Raw genomic sequence first — 21,714 nt, forward strand, 5'->3', positions numbered from 1 at the left:
TAAATTGTGCTTGCAAAAAGGTTTGTGAAAATTTTATAAATCACAATTCAATCCCTTGTTATTTTTGTCTTTACAGTTATCTCTCCCGATCTCAATTGCATACGTTAAGGATGATTTGGTGGAAATGAAGGAAACCTTAGTGATGTAATTGGGGTCCCATACGACGTGTCAAAATTATGTTAATGTGAAATCTAATTAGTCATTGTGTCGCCTAACACCAATTGATTCCCATTTACATGATAGACTCAAGAAAGAGATTTTATTCTTTGATTAGGTTCCTGGTATTCTCCAAATAGTTTTCTAGTAGTTTTCAATCGAAGTTTTCTATGATACACTACTCCTATGTGAAATTGCATCAAAGAAGAGTTCTAAACAAATAATGTAAAGCACATAGTAAATGAAAGCACTAAGAACATTGAAAACAGTAAAGGAAATATAAAATTTTGGCATAATAAGATAAGTTTGATTGATTATGGTCATGGACCTCATTACATTGTATTTTTTCCTATTTATAAGACAAAAAATGGTTACATGCCATTACCCATTCTTGATACACCACTAACTACTATCCCAATTTTTGGGGAAATTATGTATTACATGATCTTAACCTTCTACACAATTATCTTGTGTGCAAACAGTATCCCCACGCTCCATAAAATAGTTATACATTTTCTCCCAACGACTAAAATAGTCATTCTACCATTGACTATCTATTAGTCGTTCAACGTTGATTGCCATGCTTATGTGGGAAAACAATTTTGGTGCCAACAAATTCTAATGAAGTATTGTGTACCAGTGTACTGCCTTGTTAACATGTGAGGCTTCTTATCTTATCATCCAACTTAAAGTCATCCAACAATGTTAAATTAATGTGCACTTATCAAATTAATTTTGGTCTACGATGAATGTTAAGTTGTGTAAGTATACTATGTAACCCTTAGTTAGTTAGCTCAAAATGTAAGAGAGCAGTTCTAAATTGGCTCTCAGTTAGTTAGTTATAATGGTATAGGGCTATCACAAGTTCCTCTATAAATACACGTGTGTAATCCTAACATCATAGAGTGAAATGAAATAAAAAAAACACTTCATCTTTTAGTTTCTCTTTGAATATTAACAATGTATTAGAGCTTGGAAGGTCTTGTTATGGCATATTCGATTCCTTCACTTCCTCCTCCACCACCTTATTCTTCCTCTTCTTCTACGAGACCTAATGCTCCTTGGCTTCATTCTTCATTATTGAGCTCGATTTTGTATCGTGTTCTTGGATTTGCTCACTCCTATCAAGTATTGGATAACATTCATGATCATTACTTAAACATTCAGTGCCAAGTTCGTTTTAAGTCCAGTGACATTGGTGCATTCTGCTATAACAAATTTGATCAACAAATCAACATTCTGCTCATTCTCGACCTACTTCCATAACTGTTGGTATCCTAACTCAGAAGTTTCCTTTCATTTTGCTGAAAATGGTTTCTGCTCGAGGTGGAGACTACCATGTAGAAGAGATTCACATTTGAGGGGAAGATTGTTGGAATGCAACCATCAGTGGATTGAAAATGGTTTCCGTTCGAGGGGAAGACTATTATGTAGAAGAGACTCATATCGGAGAGAGAGATTATTGGAATACAAGTGTGAGGTGAAGTCTCACATCGAATAAAAATGAAAAAGTTGAACACCATATAAAGATAAAACTCATAAACCTAAGTCGGGACTTGAACAAATTTTCATTGGCGATGAACTACATGTGCCTTTGATCACAAATACTAAAAATAAAAGTTTAAAAATATTATAATAAAATAATTTTTTTTAATACTAAAAAAATATATTACAAATATAAAAAACACCTTAACCCTATTAGTATATTGATTGGCATTGAAATGTAACGATATGGCTTAGCAATAACATAAGCCATATATCACCTGACCTCAGCTCAGTCCAGAGAAGCAGCGAACAACACAACACGTGAAAAAACGAATGGATGAAGATTAGGGACTTGCCCTTCTCCTCTCAGTTGACTCCAAAAACTCCTTCCTAATTCGTTCCTTCTTTTTCAACACTCCAAAGTTTCGTAATTCCTTCTTTCTTCGTCCATTTTCTTCTCCACTGCACTTGAACCAACACTTCCACTTCCACACATCACGTTCTGTTCAATCTTGTCCCTCTCTTCAGACAAAAAAAGAAGTGAGGCATTTCAAACCAAACCCCCCAAAAAATGAACCTGTTACTCCCACTCCCTCATCACCATAACCATCTCTCATTCTCCCAAAGCCCATTTCTCCACAACCCCATCAAACCCCTCCATTTCCTCCCCAACCCTCCCGCACGTGCGAGCACAATAATCCGCATGGGCGGGGGTCCCCGCACGTACCCCGGAGGCGTGTCGAAGTGGGTGTGGAAGCGCATGCAGGCGAAGAAGGCCAAGCAGCTTATGAAGGCGCGCCTCTGCCGGGAGCGGCAGATATACGAGATGCGGAAGCGGGCGGAGCTCAAGGCGGCGGTGTCGGAGCTGGAGCGGCCGTGGGAGGTTGTCGAGAGAGAGGCGTCGGCGTCGGCGCCGAACTTGTTCTCAATTGGGGCGGATGAGCAGGTGAAGGTGCTTGCTGACAGGTTCCAGAGGCCAGGCGGGTTTGACTTGTGGAGTGAGAGGGATGGGCCGGTGCTGTTTGAGAGCCCTGATGAGCTGCCCTCTGCTAGGTTTTTCCCCAAAGGGGTTGTGCATAGTGTGAAGCCTTATAGGAGGGTTGATGGGTATGGATTGGTGAAGGATGCTGATGGAGATGGGGAGATGGGTTTGTTGAAGGGAAATGATTTTGGTGGAGGTTTGAGGGAATTGGGTGATGGGGGTTTGAGTGGATTGGAGGATGTTGATAGGCTTGAATTGGAAGATGATGATGATGGAGAATGTTCATCTTCTGATGTGAGTTATGGGAGTGATGGTGGATTGAGAAGGAATGAGAATGGGGGGAGGTTTTTGTCTGATGATGTTGGTAGGTCTAGCAATCGAGGGCGAGGGCAAGGGCAATCTTCTCGAAATTATGGGAGGAATGGAGCGGATGGTGATGGCAGAATGAGGAAGAATGGGAATGGGAGAAGGTTTTTGTCCAATAATGTTGATCGGTCTAGCGGTGGAGAACAGTCTTCTCCTTTGAATTATGGGGGGGATGGAATGAATGGTGATGGTAGATTGAGGAGGAATGGGAATGGGAGGAGGGTTTTGTCTGATGAGGATAGTAGCGATGGAGAGCGGTCTTCTCATTTGAGTTATGGGAGGAATGGAGTGGATGGTGATGGTGATGGTGGATTGAGAAGGAATGGGAGAGGGAGAAGGTTAATGTCATCTGGTGATGGAGGGCAATCTTCTCGTTTGAATTATGGGAGGAATGGAGCGGATGGCAATGGTAGATTGAGAAGGAATGGGAATGAGAATGGAAGGAGAATTTTGTCTGATGATGATGGTAGGTCTAGTGATGGAGGGCGATCTTCTCGTGTGCATTATGGGAGGAGGAATGGATTGAATTTTGATGGAAGAATGAGAAGGAATGAGAATGGAAGTAAGTATGTTGTGCAGGGTGTTGACGGGGCTGATGGTGGAGAAAGTTTGCCCCATTCTTCAAGCTCTGGAAGGTATGGAGCAAGTTTTGATGGCAGATTGAGGAATAGTGGGAGTGGAAGGAGGGTTTTATCCAAGGATGTTGATGGGTCTGGTGATGGCGGATTGAGGAGTAAGGAGAATGGAAGGAGGTTTATGTCAAAGAATGTTGATGGGTCTAATGGGTTGTATTCAGGGGGAGCTAGTTCTGTCAGGAAACAGAGAGGGGGTAATTCCATTGGAGGCAGAAGTCGAGGAAAGTATACTAATAGGACTTCAGAGTATGCCTCACCAAGAGGTAGAGATGCAAATTCTGAAGTTTATGACATGGATTTGCAACAAGATGGGAGTTATGGGTTCAGGAAGAAGCGTGAGCAACCTGATTCTACAAGTTGGTAGAACCATGGAGTCTTAGCCTAGCCATTCTAGCGGATCAACAAGTTTTGCTATTGGCAAAAGGTTTGCACGAGGAAGATGAATGATGATTTGTCTCAAGGGTGCATGTCATTTTGGTTGCCCTTTCCTAGTCAGCTTAATTTTATGTCTGATCTGCATAATGTGGCAAATTGAAATTGGACTTGGCTAGGACTAGTCAAATATCATTTTGTAAAAGTATATGTTGTATATATTACTATTGAATCTCAAAAGAAAACATTGATTTTCAAGTCAAAGGCTTTTGCTTATTATTTATTTTTTTGAGCTTAGCTGATGCATTTTTAATTTTTATGTATAGGTCTTGTTGTAATTAACTAGAGCCCATAGGAATTATATTTTTGATGACAAGTATATCATAAAATGTAGGATGCACTTTTGAGGTGATTTCTATTTTAAGTGTTGTGTTTGAAATCATAATGTTTTCAAATTTAAAAAAGTTTTTTGACATTCCTTTCCACTCTTGGTCCAGCAACATCAGGGCTGAGTTCTGTGTTCCGGGGGGGATTAGATTATATATTTTTGTGGTTGGGATCCTAGTTTAGATACAGATCTATGGCTGCCTAATACCTGCACTAAAGCTTGTATTAGGACACCATAGCTCCGCACATCATGACTCTAGAATGTATATACAACTGTACCACTTGTATTGATTTTATTATTATATATAATATATACATATTTTTGCTGATAAAAAAAATCTCCGAAAACTGAGATGATATATGAGGAAACTGTATTATTAGTTGTGTGACAATTTTGTATTATTTGTTTGTCCTTGACTGTTTTGTTACAAGGTCCTGACATTGATATTTGCTTTAATATTTTTCTAGTTGTATTTTTCTTCACAAGGAACCTTGGTATTATGTGGAATGAACAAGTATTCCATTGAAGCAATGAGCTGCCACATTCTGTTTTCCTTGTTATCTTTGACAAAGCAAAACAATGCTCTACCGTAAACATTCACTTCAGAAAATTGTCATCTCTCTAGAACTTCATGCTTTTAGTAATTCTTTGAATTGAAGTATAAATGTTGAGAGGTTTTTGCTATGTGAATTATGTGTGTAATGAAGATTTTGGTAGTTAAAAATTTCAAATTTCAATATTGTGACACCTGTGTTTTCATTTGTTTAATCATCTAAGCTAACAGATGAGCTGATCAAGGTGGATGAAAAGCTAAAAGCAGCTGAAGCTCTTCTGGAAAGCAAGGTAGTACTAGCAGTTACACAAGATATTTCCTCATTGAATTTTTTCTTCGCTTCTCACAATAACCGTTATTCCAGTGCCACTTATTACTTATATGTTTGACAGAACCTTGAAATAAAAAAAATCAATGAGGAGAAAAGGGCAGCACTGGCTGCACAATTTGCTGCAGAAGCCACACTTCGAAGGGTTCATGCTGCACAGAAAGACGATGAAATGCCTCCTATTGAAGCTATTATTGCACCCCTGGAGGCAGAACTCAAGCTTGCTAGGATGGAGGTACATTTTGATGGCTATGTCATGCATTGAATTGGCTTTTAGCTGGGACCGGATGGTAGTTTATTCAGTTATTCAATGTCCCATGGATGTCTCATTCCATGATCAGAATCAAGACCAAAGGGGTATATATTATTTATCCTTGCTGCTATATTTGTTTAGGTGGCAAAGCTGCAGGATGACAACAGAGCACTGGATCGGCTAACCAAATCGAAGGAGGCTGCTCTTCTTGAGGCTGAGAGAACTGTTCAGATTGCTTTGGCAAATGCATCCTTGGTTGATGATCTGCAAAACAAAAATCAATGAAACAGATTGAAATATGCCAGGTTTGTGATTCTTTTTTTAGAATAAAATTATTTGTGCTTATACTTGCTAGTAAGGCACATATTTTACATACTCAATTTGTGGAATGCAAAATTTAATGAAGCATGTTACACTCTTATGTTAGGAGGAGAACAAAATCTTGGACAAAATCCTTTGGCAAAAGGTTGCTGAAGTTGAAAAACTAACTCAAACTGTTCGTGAGCTTGAAGAGGCTGTCTTGGCTGGTGGGGCTGCTGCTAATGCTGTCCGTGATTACCAGCGTAAAGTGCAAGAGATGAATGTAAATATTAACATTCTTTGGATAATCATCATATATACTGGTTGTTGTTTTGAGTCTGTTGCAGATGCTCTTGGCTGCTTATAAGTTCTAACGATCAAAGTTGACATAGGAGGAAAGGAAAATTTTGGAGCGGGAAGTAGCTCGTGCCAAAGTTACTGCAAACAGGGTTGCGACTGTAGTTGCAAATGAGTGGAAAGATGCTAATGATAAAGTGATGCCAGTGAAGCAGTGGCTAGAAGAAAGAAATTTTTTTCAGGCATGTGAACAGCTCAGAAATTGCTTTTGCTTTGTCTTTTGCAAGTTACTTCGATGTTTCTTGCAGCAGATGTTCACAAAATACTCCTGTTGATTGATGTTTTCACTAAAAAAGTAACTAACAACAATTATGCATCATTGAATTTTATGAAATAAATTTTGTTCTGGATTGGTGAAGAGGTTTGCAGACTACATATAATTCTGAGAAATTAATGTGGTATTTGTAATTGTATGGTAGAATCTAATCAAGCCGAATTGATGAACAGGGGCTTCTTCTGAATCAGTTTTTGAGCATAGCTGTTGTAGAGACTTAAAATGTTTGGTGTTATTAGGGGTGACATTTGGGGATCTGTATATAAGATGTTAATCTTAATATGGTTGATATTCAGTGTTTATTCAGTCATTCCATAAAACAGAAATCATATGTAAAATTGATAATAGAGAAAATGTGTATTTGGTAGTTGGAACTTCAGTAGGACTTGATCTGACAATCAGGTTCATGTCTTGTTAATGCAGTCGCATCCCACCTTTTAATTTTGTTTGCACATACTATGAAGTTATCTGCTGTTTACTTTTTATGTTGTTAATTATGATTTCAGAGCTCAGTATCATTTACTTTTCACTGAGGGCGCTATCTTATTTTCCAACATAGATAATGCTCAGCCTCAGCGCATACCCTGAATGCTTTTTTGTTCTCAAGTTGTTTCGGTTGTCAGTAAATTTGGTCAGAGTGAATAGGATGTTGGAAAGTTTTAGCGCAAGTACTCTTTCTACTCCTAGGTGTATAAACAAACTGCTTCTACCTACCTGTTCATGAGTGAGGGAAGTGTGATCTGAACCCATTCCTTTTTTTTTTAGTTTTTGCACATTCTCTTTTATGCAGAGCACTAGAAAAAAAAAAGGACAGTTATTTAGGTTAGAGAGACACGATATTGCTTAATATAGTAAGTGATTGCGGCAGTTGAACCTCTGTTTGTGTCATTCCCATGGAACAGCTGCATTGGATTCTGCTTGTGCCTCTAAATTCAGTGGTATACTGGTATTGAGAATATTTACTTTTGGGATGTTGTTAATCCATATATCAATGTATTAAAAGCTAGTATTTTCCTGGATTTTTAAGTAATTGACAAGGCTGCATGGCATGGTCAGGAGGTCTTTTAATGGAAAATTTGAATTCCATTATATGTGTGTGATATGAGATCTATGGATATTTCAGTATGTTGTGTGCTCTCAAAACTGATAGGGACAATGTGAATGAAGTTCCCTTGTAGTTATTAATAATTTTGTGAACCTGGTCAAAACTGTTTAATGGGAAGTTTAATGCTTCTCAACAGTAATTTATTTACCCATTACCATTTTCTCCTCCCTATTCATAATTTGCTCCATGCTCGTGGGAATTTTGTAATTTGACTTGGCTTCAATTTCATTTTCTCACTCTTTTTCTCAGTGGCTTCTTGCATTTGTCTCTGATACTACAGGTTTTCCCCTCTTTGCATTTTCTATCATTTCAGGGGAGGTCAGTATACTTATATCCTGTTTTTAAATACTATCATGTTTTGAATGGTTTATTTATAATTTAAAATTAAAATATATCGTAGTTAGAAATCATAAAAAAATGTGCATCTTGCCTTAAGGGTAGGTTATACATGTGACTACTGGAGTGGCTATTAATAGCAACATTTTCCTCATTACCGTTTTTAGTTCACTAGTTTTAATTCTTTCCACCTTGCTTGAGTTGCTTCTTTAATTAAGCCCATTTTTTTCCCATTTATCTGCCTTGTTGGCTTAGTACCCATACCAAAGACCTATGTAGTCAATAGAGGTCGTAGCGGCCCCCATCCGCGATGGGCACCTCTGTAGCGGAGCGGTTTTGTGTCGCGGTGGCACGGGGCGGAGCGACGCAGGTTCTGGAGCGGTTTTTCGCGCCGCTACTTTGAAGCACTGAAATTTCCGAAAATACCCTCACTTAATGAGGGTAAGTGAGAGTATTTTAGGTTTTTCGAATTTTTCCTATAAGCTGCGAAGACTCTCACGATTGGGGCTCCATCATCTTCAACCCTAGCGCCGTTGCTGCTCTGCACACTTGCGACGCCTGCATCCTCCGTTTCGGTGACTCCATTTCGTTCCGGTGACGTCGTTTCGACTCTGTTCCGTTCTGGCAACGGCTTCTGTTCCGACGACCCTAGTTAAGGACTTCAGGTTTTAAATAATTTGTGCTTACTGCTGAGTTATTGTGCTTACTGCCTAGCAAAAGCAAAACCATGGCATCCTCTGATCAACAAAAGAATACCAATTTAGAGGGGTCTTCAACTGGATGTTCAAGCCTACAGGTGATAAGGTAGATGTCTCTTGGAATTGGAACAACTTAAAGGATAAAAATAATAGGAAGAGTGTGACATGTGATTTTTGTCAAAAAACATCTACTGGAGGAATTTCTGGAGCCAGAAGACATCAACTTCAAATAAAAGGAGATGTGGATTCTTGTAAGAAAGTATCAGAGGATGTTAAATTAGAAATGATTTATGCTTATGAGAAAAAAATAGCTGAAACTGCAGCATACACGGAGGCAACGCAAGAAGAAGACGACGAAGAGGAAGATGGGATCCAAGAGATTGCAAGACTTAAAAGTGGAAAAAGGCCTCCAACAACATCAAATGAAACCTCCTCAACTGCTTCCAAGAAAAGGACCACAAATAAAAAAGGCCCTCTTGATTTTTTGTTCTCCAAACAACCTGAAGAAAGTATCAAATTGTGAAAAACCATGAGACAAACAAGTGTAAATGAATCTTATAACAAGGCATCAAGAGACAGGGCAATTCAGTACATTGCTCGTTTCTTTTTTAGGAATGGAATAACATTCAATGTTGCTAAATCAAAAAGTTTCAAGTTGATGATTCAGGCGATTGGAACCTATGGTCCTCATTTAAAGCCTCCAAGCTATCATGAATTGAGAGTTCCACTCTTTAAAAAAGAGTTGGAATACACGAAGGGCTTATTGACGGGTCATGAGGAGAAGCGAATCAAATATGGATGTTCAATTATGTCAGATGGTTGGACGGATAGGAAGAATAGAACTTTGATTGACTTTTTGGCAAATTGTTCATTGGGAACACAGTTTGTGAGGAGTGTGGATGCTTCTGAATACATGAAGACTGGTTAGAAGATCTTTGAGCTTTTTGATAGCTTTGCTGAGGAGATTGGAGAAAAGAATGTTATTCAAGTGGTGACGGACAATGGAAGTAATTATGTGTTGGCGGGTGAGAATTCAATCATGCTTAATGAAGTTTTTTATTTTATAGTTATAACTTTTAATTTACACTACTCATACAAGTTTATTGATTTTGGTCTTTTTAGGTAAAATTTTACAAGTCACGAGACCAAAAATATTTTGGACTCCATGTGCTGCACATTGTCTTGACTTGATGCTAGAAGATATTGGAAAGATCCCAAAAGTAAAAAAGGGTTATACAAAGAGGCATCAAGCTTGTAGGCTACATTTACAACCATACATTGGCTTTGAACACCATGAGGAAATTCACAAAAAAAACTGAATTGGTGAGACACGGAGTTACAAGATTTGCTACCACTTTCTTAACTTTGCAAAGATTGCATAAGCAAAAGGCCAATCTTAGAAGGATGTTTACTTCAGATGGATGGTTGAAGTCTAAGGCAGCTAAAGAGCCCAAGGGAAAGAAAGCAACAGATGTTCTGATGCCATCATTTTGGAATGATGTTGTCTACACTTTAAAGGCTATGGGGCCTCTTGTAAGTGTGTTGAGGTTGGTGGATAATGAAAAAAAATCCTGTAATGGGTTTCATTTATGAAGCAATGGATAAGGCCAAAGAGGTAATTCAAAGAGCTTTCAATAACAATGAAGGGAAGTATAAGGATATCCTTGCAATCATTGATAAAAGATGGGATTGCCAACTTCACCACCCTTTGCATGCAGCGGATTATTATCTAAATCCGATGTTCTTTTACACCAATCCAAACATTTACAATGATAATGAAGTGGTGGATGGCCTCTACAAATGTATTGATAGGCTTAGTGAAGATGATAATTTTGTAATTGAAGTTCACAAACAATTGCTAGTGTATAAAAGGGCTAGAGAGAGGTTTGGTATGACTGTAGCAATGAAAGCAAGGACTGAAATATCTCCTAGTAAGTGGGAAAGTTCACTTATAAATTTGAACGATTAATTAATAATCTGTGTAAATGCTAATGCATATGAATTGCATTTTACAGCTGAGTGGTGGAAATTGTGTGGAGGCAAAACACCACACTTGCAAACCATTGCCATTAAAATTTTAAGTTTGACTTGTAGCTCATCAGGATGTGAGCGTAATTGGAGTACCTTTGAGCATGTAAATTAATCACTTAATCTATAGTATTATATGAAAGTGAACATTTTTAATTTGATTATGAAACATTAGAAGCTGAAATTGAAACTAAGTAACTAACATTCATGTTTTTCAAATTATTATAGATTCACTCAAAGAAGAGAAGTAGGCTTGAGCACCAAAAGCTTCAAGACTTGGTTTATGTTAAGTATAACCAAGATCTTCTAGATCGCTTTGAGTGTCATGATGTGATTCATCCTATTGCTTTAAATGATATTGATGATAACAATGAGTGGTTATTGGGAGAATTGGAAGGAGAAGAAGCTGTTAATGATTTGGTTTTTGATGATGATGATGATTTGAATTAGTTAGATGTTGCTGAGGCAATTGGGGCTGGTGAACCTTTAAAAAACACAAGGAGTCAAACACAAGTAAACAAGGCAGCAGCTGACCTGCACCTACAAATGAACAAGGAAAAAAGTGGTGGAAGTGGAAGAAGAGAATGGAGATGAGGGGGAAAAAGAGTACAATTCTAATGCTAGTGAGAATGATGGATTTCAAGAAGATAATGACTTGGATCTTCAAGAGGATGAAGATTCCGATTCTGATTAGTAATTTAGTATTAAAAAACTTGCATTTGTCTATTTGAATTTTAATGTCTACTTGTCTATTATTATAGTTACTTTAGGCTTTAGCTTAGAGGGATTAAGGCTTTAAGCCCTTTATTTGCTTGACTTCCTACTTTATGTTTTGTAACTTTTGTTTAAGTAACTATGTTTCGAGTTATTTTTCTGTTTTTGAACTTATATATATATATATATATATATATATATATATATATATATATACTTATATATATATATATACATATTTATTAATTATTTAACATATATAAAAAACATTAGAATAGCGGTCATCCCGCTATCCCACTTTTGGGGTTGGTCGCTCCGCTCTGCTACGCCGGTATTGACAACTATGCCAAAGACAATACCGCAATTAGTTTCTTATCTTCTCTAAATTTCTATATACTACTTTCTGTATACTGTGGTTTCTGATTCATCCATTGAATTTTAGCAGTGGCCACACCACTAGTGATCAATCTATGTGTGTCAGTGTCAGACTGTGACCAAATTAGTTCTGTTACCACAGGTTGTGTATTTGGGGTAGGCAGTGTTTATCTTTGATGTCCCTATGTTAATTGAAACTAGACATGTCTACTCTCCAAGAATTATAATCAGCCTACAGTATGCACCATCTGTGGTCAAGTACGCAAAAAATCTTGAGAAGCCTACTGCCAGCATCAATTTCAGCAAAATTTGTGAAATAAATTTTAGCAGGTCAAAAGTCAAAACCTATCTCTGAAAACACATTTTTGAAGGTGGTTCTTGATTATTTTGGCAATTATCCAGTGGAATTGATAACTTTCATTCTTCTTCTGCTTCCTCTTTCTGAGGCTGGGTTCTTTTACTCCCTTTAGTAGTTAGCTATGACTGTGGATTCTATTTTTTAAGGATTGCATACTATGTGAACACTGTAATGATTGTTTTTGAATGATATGGTGCATTGATCTTGATGATTCTATGAATTGGAGTTAACATTCTACTATCAACGCATGTCCCTTTTTAGTTGAAATTACACATGCTAGAACTAAATTTGTGCTTTGTTTTTCTGTCTACTGAGGAATGGAATTGTATATTTATTACAATCACGTTGATACGCATTGATTAAAGACAATCATTGTTTATGATAGGGACATAGGTATTATGTGGTGCCTAAGTCCCACATTGAGTAGTGTGGGATGCTTGACGGAGTATTCAAGTGTCTGGTTCTCTTTCCTAGTTCTCTAAGTGCTTAGGTGCTTTTCAATTGGTATTAAAGCTGGTTGCCAATGTTTCTGAAAGGGTTACCTACGGGAGTGTGATCAGGAGCGGTACCATGAAAGGGTTCTCCTTCCTACGGGAGTGAGTAAAATTCCATAGCTTTTGTGATGCATCTTAGTGAAGCTGGATTGATTTGCTGGATAGCTAGCAGTTCTTATTCTGCCACATTCATTCAACTGCCTCTTGGCTTTCTTTTTGCAACAATATCAAGTTTCCCAAGTTTTGTTTTCTTTGACCAACTTTTTTAGTCTCTTCTGTAAGTGTGGCTTTGTCTATAGCAATTAGCAATCATAAATGAACCAAAGCAAGTTGCCAGTTGCCACCTGTTTGCTATCAGAAACTGCTATAAATTAAGGGCATCCCTTTATTGCTTCCAAGGGCTGCAAAATTAAGTTTTCCAATTCCAAACCAAACACGGACTTAGAGCATGTCTGTGTAGGCATTAGGTGTTGGATCCTGTTGGCATACATTCCAAAGCAGCGTTTTGTGAAGCTTTTGCTTGAATGCTGGTTTGAAGGCTGGGAACGGATAAACAAACATACTGTTAATAGTCTTGTCTTTTTATGCATTGGAGGTCCTTTGCCTCTTTTTTTTCTTGACCTTGTTTCTCCATTCAATTCTATCCTACACATTTCATTAACTTTGACTACTGTAATTCAGATTTAGAGAACATATGAGACTCGTAGCAAATTTGTTGCAAAAGAAATACACTATATATGTTAATATAGAATGGTTCGAATTAAAATAGTTCTCTATTATTTCTATGTTGGTGTATCTCTCTTTTAGTCACAATATTGATAAATAGTAATCAAATAATATATTGAATAATGATTTTAAGAATTTCAATCGAAACGGACCCTAATTAATGGTACATAGATAAATAATAAGGCAAAATATGTTTTTAGTTCCTACAAAATTGATAAAGTTCATTTTTCGTCCCTATAAAAAAATTTGTCTATTTTTCGTCCTTGTAAAATCAAAATATGTGATTTTTTGACCTAGAGTTAGGTGTGGTAAAATTCGATCCTACGTGTTGTCTGACTATCTTGCTATTGAGTAGACACATGTATTTTGTTTTCCATGTCATTATTGTTTTAATTTTTTTTTGTGTAAACTAAAAACCTTGGCATTTGGTTACCCATGGCGCTTCTTCTTCTTCTTTTTCTTATTGTCGTTGTTGGTGACCATCAGTGGCAGACCTGCATATATACGAGGGTGTGCAGGTGCACCCCCTGACTTTGGTAAAATTATTATTAAGTATTTTAATTTTTTTTTATTTTGCTCCCCCTAATCCTATATATTTGAACTCACTGTCCTATATATTTTAAAATTGCCCCCATTAACTTAGGGTCTTAGATCCGCCACTGGTGACCATGGAAAGATCTGGAAGTTATGAAGGTTGTCGTAAAACAAGTGATGAAAGGTGGTCGACGTCGTCATCTACAATAGGTGTTAAAAAGTGCTTTTGTGAATGTTGAACATAGAAGGCGATGAAAATGAGGCTCATTTTTTTATTTTTCACCAAGGTGCACTTCCACCTTTGCCTCGACAATGAGTAACCAATCACCTAATTGCATGCCAAGTATTAACTTCTTAGTGTCCTTGCTTTCATTCTTGCAGCCTTTGTTAAACACCCCACTACCTATCTACAGTTGCAACATGTTGATGCAACGCAAGGCACATTTCAGAGGAGTGAACAACAAATAAAGCATCATCCTTTGTAGCAATTAGAGGAGGTTGAAAGGAAGAATAACAAATTGCGAAAGAAACTTGCTATTCGAAGAACAATTGTATATGTGTTGGTTGGTGTTCTAGTCATGGGTTGCTCATTGTTATTGGCCATGGTTCTAATTTTTCTTTTGAAGTGTCAATGTTAAGTGTTAGTGGGTTGGTGTAAGGGGGTTTAGTGTCACTATGTTGTTGGTGCAAATGATGCTAGTGTTGCTTTTGTCATAAAGTTAGGAATGTTTCTCCCATTTGAAAGGTAGATGTTTCTCCCACTTTTGATACAAATGCTTGAAATGGACACTCCTTAGTCTTGCACACTGCCCTAACCTTTACGCAATCATTTTTAGGATAGTTTACTTGATAACCATTCAACACAGAAAACTCCATTATGCCTAGTGTCATAACCAGTCTCTAAATGATACATTTCCCTAAAATTAGGATGGGTATGCACATGCGGTGGGTCGACTTCATTGTCACCAGACATCTCAAGAGGATCCTCATTAGCCACCTTTTTCTTTGCTTTCTGCTTCACAGATGATTGACCATTATCTAGACCAAAGTCCCAGTCAAAAGCATCATTTACACCATACTCTAAGTCATTATCATAACCTTCAAAATACATTTCAACAACATCCTGACCATTGATTAGGTCCTCATTAACAACATTATTGGCCTATTCATTGCAATTTTCAGAATTAGGGGTTGCTGGTGTATGTTTTAACATCTCAAATCCACTAACTCATTCATGTTGAGAAACACCAGGCACCATATAAATCTTAGCTTCATGCTTATGCTCCAAAGCATAGTTTTCCAAATCCAGTGCGTCTTGATCCGTCACCAAATCTTCTAGGGAGTCATAATCAACATCTTTTCCTTTCCACCACATTTTAATCCCACTAGTAACACTATATTTAAGGTCCTTCATCAGAAACAAAATTTCAAAGTAGGACCATGTGTCAATATCAAGATTATGTACGATAGGCATGCTCTTTTTATACCCATGCCCCCATCGAGTGAATTACAATAGAAAACCTCATCCTCATCCATGTTCAACAAAATTATAAAGTCAAATTGCAATACACAAACTATCATGAAATCAAATGCCACAACAAAAATAAAATACAAAGGTCAAACATAGAAACAAATTTAGAACCTAACCGTACATAATTTGAACCCACACCAACACTACCCAATTCGTGCTCAAACAAGCCATACCCCAAATCACTCATACTGTACAAAATTTGAACTCACACCACCATTACCCATTTCGCATTTAGAAAAACCCTAACCCCCCTAAACCGTAATGGATTTTGATCTCGCATAAGTGCACAACCCCAATTACACTTGGAACTCGCATGAACTCCAACCCCCCTCAAAACCATGATAACCTTAACTCCATTCGAATTCGAGAAACCATAGAAAAAATCCAAACAAACTATAAAACTAAAAAAAAATACCTTCTTCGTGTTAGGGACCACCACAAAAACTACCTTCTTTATGCTTGGGACCACCATGATAACCAAGTTGAATTGCTTAGGACCACCACAAATTCACTCTTAGGAACCTCTCTCAAACATGAATCTTCATCTACTTTGGCTTACACATGAAAATGACACCGTTGTTGACTTCCAAACGACAACTATGAAGTGGTCAACGTACAACCTCAATAAAACCAACGAAAACTTAATACATGTTGATGTTCAGATGCCTAACGTAGTGGCTGAGGTGGAAACTCAGACAACACGCAAGATTGGATTTTACCACACCTAACTTTGGGCAAAAAAAATCACATATTTTTTATTTTATGAGGATGAAACACAAATGAAAATTTTTATAGGAATGAAAAACAAACTTTACCAATTTTGTAGGGACTAAAAACATATTTTGGCCTAAATAATACCCCTTACAAACACTAGTTATTAGGCAAAATATAGTATCCTAAATCATCAAGTGTCAAACTATTTTGTTTTCTATTTTTTCTTCTTTTTCATAAACAAAATCCACCAAACTATTCAATTAAAAATATGTTCCTTAAATAAAAAAAATAAAAACATCGCTTTCATTCATTTGAGTATGCTAACAAATGTTCAATTCTAACTATGTTCATAGAAATGACTTTAGTTGAAGATGCCAAACTCATTTCAATGTTTTCTCGCTTGAAAAGAATTAATCTTTAGCTGTTGGTGGGGAGATGTTCTTCCTCCACACTAAATAATAATATAAGAATCATCTCTCCAATGTTTGCCTTCCTTGTATATAAACTTCGACACACACCAAATGCCTAGATTTTTTTTATTATAAAAACACAAAAGATGTTTTAACCCAACAAAGTAGCTTCACATACATAACACATAGTGATAATCTTTTTTAAGACTCATTAGTTTCATGGAAACTCCCTTTACAAAAGTTCAATAAGACATATATTGGGATACAAGTTACTACATGAAAAAGTCCTATTTCACAGTAAAATTTATCTTACTAATAATTGACAAATGTTTTCAAGGCTTATCTGTCAATACTTAACTGCTATCTCAATATTAAATCATTGATGAAGAGGAAAATAGTAAGCAAACAAGCTAAATAACCCAAGGATGATGAATTTCTTTTGTTTGCAGAAGTCAAACACAAAATGATAATAACGACCAATAATGGTAAGAAATATTAAAGTAATCATTGCAAACATGCAATATGTTGTTGGAGCACACATTATTCATCCCATACCTAAGCTTTCATGATCTTGTTGAGAGTTACTTATTTAATTATTTCCCATGCTTGAACTTTCCTAGACCAAAGTAAGCTCCATCTCCATAACAATGATATCCATGCACATATGGTGAGCACCTAGGATGCACCAAAACTGGGACAGAGACATATACGGGTACGGGGACAAGGACGAAAAATGGTAAGTCTAAAATCTCAAGATATAGGTACGACTAGGAAACTGTTTTTTTTAATATTTTTTATTATTTTAAAAAAACTGAAAAATTAAAAAAAAAACCATGAGAAATAAGTAGCAATGCTAGCATATTATAAAATTTAAGATAATCCAATGGCCTACCAAAATAAAGCATTAAGGTGCAAAGTGCAAAATTAACATTAAAAAGTCCTACAAGCAAGTTAGTTCAATGTCTAAAAAAACAAATAAAATACAACATCAAGCATTGTCAACATTCTCGGTATTAACCCGTTCTCTAATTCTGGCTTATAGAGTGAGAGTTCGGCAAACTCTAAAAATCCCACATCCTCCATTGAATCAAATGTATCACAACCAACATCCCACATTTTGGTCTTCTCATTCTCATATTGATTGGAATTTCTTGATAGGAGACAGAGGTTGTTGTGAATGTAAACCAAATCTTCGACATGACTAGGATTCAACCTATTCCTCCTAAGTGACTGAATGAAAGAGTAGGTACTACAATTCTACTCACAACAAGAGGAAAAAGTCGATTGTCCAAGTAACTCGAAAGCCAAAGATTGAATGAAGAGTCTCGACACCAAAGTTAGCCCACCAATTTATAGGATCCGAAGAGTATCTCTTTGAAAGAGAAGTTGGATCTTCAAATGGATCCGTCATAAGTGAGAATTGATCATACTCATCATAAACTTTATCAAAGTTATCACTACTTGGAAATAGTCTCCAAAAGCACTTCATTCTTTCACGAGAGATTTCAGCATCTCTATGAGGAGTAACTCTAAAGTGATCCTCATGAAGCCATCCATCACTATAATACCTTCATTAAGTATCAAACAACAATAAGCATTACACATTTATCAAAAAGAATTATTTTTATTAACATAGAAAACTAACTTTAAAGAATATATACCTTGGATTCAATGAGTGAGCTAGACAATGAAGAGAAGTATAGCTTTTTGTCCAACAAGCTATTAAAACTTGATATACCGCATCATAAAATGGACAATTCTCCGAGTGAGAGAGTTTTTCTTTCTTGTAAATCTCAAGTTTGACCTTCTCAATCATGGAATCCCACATCTCATACACCAAGTGAAGGCATGGCCTATTGGTATCACAAACCTGAATCATGTCATAGATTGGTTTTGTGAAATCAATGATGTAGTCTACCTTATCCAAACAATCATCATTCACAATATTCTCTTTCACAAAGTTTGCCTTCCCCGTGTCATCCTCTCTATAAGAACTCCATTCTTGACTAATGGCCATCGCTCCAAGACCTCTCTTGATTAGCTTAAACCTTTTTAGCATCACGATAATGGAGGCAAAACGACTATCGGCAACCGAAAGCAATCTAAGAGGAGTAAATCGATTGAAGATTGCCAATCTCATGTCATGGTTCATGATGAAATTCTTGATTTGTATGGCATCTCCATGAATGTCGGTGATCCAATTATGCAATTCAAATGTTTCCTCATTGCCCTCCATATTCTTAGAAGCACAAATGTTTTTCAAAGCAAGGTTAAGCACATGGTGTCCAATATATGTGAGTATACATGCTCTCAATTATCTTTTCCGCCCCCTTACAATTAGTTGCATTGTCAATTACAATTTGCACCATATTTTGATGACCCACCTCATCAATCACTTCTTTCATCAAATTGGCAATGAAAAATTTATCTTTCACTTGCCTAAAATAATTCACAGCTTTAAGAAACATTAGACCTTTTCCACAAGTTGCCATGAAATTAATGACAGACTTTCGAGTAGGATCCCTCAAACCATCAATCACAATTGTAACCCTTTTATCTTTCCAAGTTGCTTTGATTGGTTGTAACAACAACTCAACATTGGTTTTTTCTTGATGAAGTAATGTGTTGCACAATTTATTGTAACCAGGACGAATATAACCTGACAAACTATTGTTAGCAACAAAAGAATAAGACCTCAAATAATGTGGATTTCTTGTAAGATTAAATGGCAAATCACCTGTAAAAAACATTCTTGAAATTTCTTGATCTAATTGATTCCTTATAGGAATGTCAAATGATCTCAAAATAGGTGAAAAATCATATTTTCATTTTTTAGAGGAGGAATCAAGTTTCGATTGAGATTGAGATTGACATGGTAAAAGAACATCTTTAGCTCTCGACTCCTTCTTTTTCCTTTCAAACTCTTCTTCCACCCTTGTCATTTCAATTCTATCTTGTCGGTCACTTTTTTACAAATAGCAATTTCCTGACCTTTAACTTGAAGTAAATGAACCTTCAGCTTAGAATAGCTTCCATTTCTAGATTCACCACAAAATTACATTTAAAATTCAAAGTTCCTCCTACTTCTCCCCTTTTATCCAATTTTGTAACATAATTCCATAAGGAGCTGCATTTTCATTTGGTATTGAGGAAGACACTGACCCACTTCCATTCCTACTGGCAACAACATCACCACCAAAATTATCACTTCCACTACCAACATTAGAATTATTGGAAGCCATGTTTACTGTTAATAAAAAAACAAAAAAAAAAGCATGTAGAAAGTATGTTATTTAGAAATTTACAGTGGGAGAGAAACTATTAGCTAAGTGCACTTGGGTCAGCATGAAAAATAAGGTTAATCTTTAATATTAAATTAAATAAAGACTAGTAAGGCCGATTCCTTCTGCTCTCTCCTTAGACCCCCCCCCCCCCCCCACTAGGTGGGAACCATTTGCACTGGGTCACCCTTTTTTTAAATGTTTACCATATTGATTATTGATCAAATAAACCATAAAGTTTTATAAAAAGATGATTAAATATTTGAACATACCTTTATTGAAATAACAAAATGACCTTCTGTTTTCAGATAATATGAAGCATTCGGCCCCAAAATCCTAGCCTACAATGGTCACCAAAAAATCATAAAGAAACCAATACATGGATTATAGAATATAACTAGAGTTTCAAAAAGGATTTTATCTTCAAATAGAATATAATTCATTTTCAAAAAATGTATAATATAGAACATACAATATAGAATATAACTGGAGTTTAAAAAAAGGATTTTATCTTCAATGTGGCAGGGCAAGTAGTCGTCGTACGAGGCCTTTCTAGTTTGGTAATGTATATTGTCACTATCATTTGAATAATTTTATTCATAACATTCTTCATTGAACAAACCAATAATATAAAAAAAATTATAAAATTTGATAAAATAAGAATAGCAATAAACACATGGAGTCACAACGGATCACTTCCATAGTTTCTCATAGGCCATCCATCATTCCATTATTTCATCATGAAAGGTTGAATTTTGAAATGTGAAACTTGATGCCCATCAACCAATTAAGCCTATGCAAGTGTTAGTCATCATTTATGACTAACTTTTGTATTAAAAAGTTTTATGAAATTTATGTTTTTTCTCCAATTTATGGTTCTTTTTGTAGGATTGTACATATTTTTTATGTTTGGTTTAGTTTTACTCAGTAGATACTCACAATATTGTGAATTAAGGTGGTTTAAGTTCAGTTTCAGGTCAAAGGATGGAAAAAGAAGAAGGTTAAAGCAACTGGTGTCTCGCTAAGCGAGGCATATGCGCTTAGTGAGGATCATCCGCTAAGCGAGGCACTTAGCTCGCTTAGCGAGTTGAGAGGATCTGGAAGAGAATCTGCCATTCATGCACGTGCCCAGTGTGCCATCAGCTCGCTTAGCGAGTCATTTGTCTCTTCTGGCACCCAGCGCACCCAGCTCGCTAAGCCAAAAGTCACTAACTTGCGCTTAACGAGAAAATGGCGCTAAGTGAGCCTTCAGGATCAGAAAGCCCTTAAAAGACTGAAGTTGGCGAAGAAGAGTGTGCAGTAGAGGAGAGACATAACAGAGCCGAAAAACAGAGTGAGAGAGAAGAGCTTGGACGAAAAGCTTCAACCTTTGAGAGATTTTGAGTGATTGTTAGGTTTTTAGAGGTGGAGGAGACATCCCCACAACTTTGTAATCTTACTTATCCTTCCAAAACCTGTTCTTGGGCTGAAAGGTGCTAACTTGCAATGGAAGACTAACTCTCTTGTTGGGGGTTTCTGTTGAACTTTGATATAAAATCCTTTACTATCTATTTAAAGTTGTTATTATGTGTTCATTGCTTCTATCTGAACTTAATTTTTGCATGCTTGTGGCTTGATCACTCATTTGTATGTAAAGTTAGGATTTTTGGCATTGGAAAGTGTTTTAAATCCTTAGAACTGGATAGAGCAGGCTAGAGAACTATATGTCTGGACACGGAGTGCAGATATTTAGTTTATATTATGCCGTATTCTTAATGCAACTCGTTTAGGCTAAGTTCGACGAGGGATCTAGAACAAAGTTTAAATAGAGTTAGGCAATTCACTCAAGGAATCGTGGTTTGGGAGAGTTGTTTTCGGCATAGAACGCTAAAACGGTCTTAAATAGAGAAAAATACTAAGTAACATCAAGTAGATTCAGTAGGAAGACCCAACATTTTAATCATCTGTTTATCTCTCACATT

At 36.6% G+C, this 21,714-nt stretch overlaps 1 protein-coding gene and 1 pseudogene across 1 annotated transcript; both read left to right on the forward strand.

Annotated features, from left to right (window-relative positions):
- Nucleotides 1–1,696: 1,696 nt before the first annotated feature.
- LOC100787185 (microtubule-associated protein 70-2-like) lies at nucleotides 1,697–4,260 on the forward strand. Its single transcript, XM_014773667.3, has one exon. The coding sequence runs from the start codon at nucleotides 2,213–2,215 to the stop codon at nucleotides 3,986–3,988; it is 1,776 nt and encodes a 591-aa protein (XP_014629153.2). The 5' UTR covers nucleotides 1,697–2,212; the 3' UTR covers nucleotides 3,989–4,260.
- On the forward strand, nucleotides 3,950–21,324 carry LOC100787711 (microtubule-associated protein 70-1-like; annotated as a pseudogene).
- The last annotated feature ends 390 nt before the right edge of the window (nucleotides 21,325–21,714 follow it).

Source organism: Glycine max, chromosome 3, assembly GCF_000004515.6.
Source record: "Glycine max cultivar Williams 82 chromosome 3, Glycine_max_v4.0, whole genome shotgun sequence".
Lineage (NCBI taxonomy): Eukaryota > Viridiplantae > Streptophyta > Magnoliopsida > Fabales > Fabaceae > Glycine > Glycine max.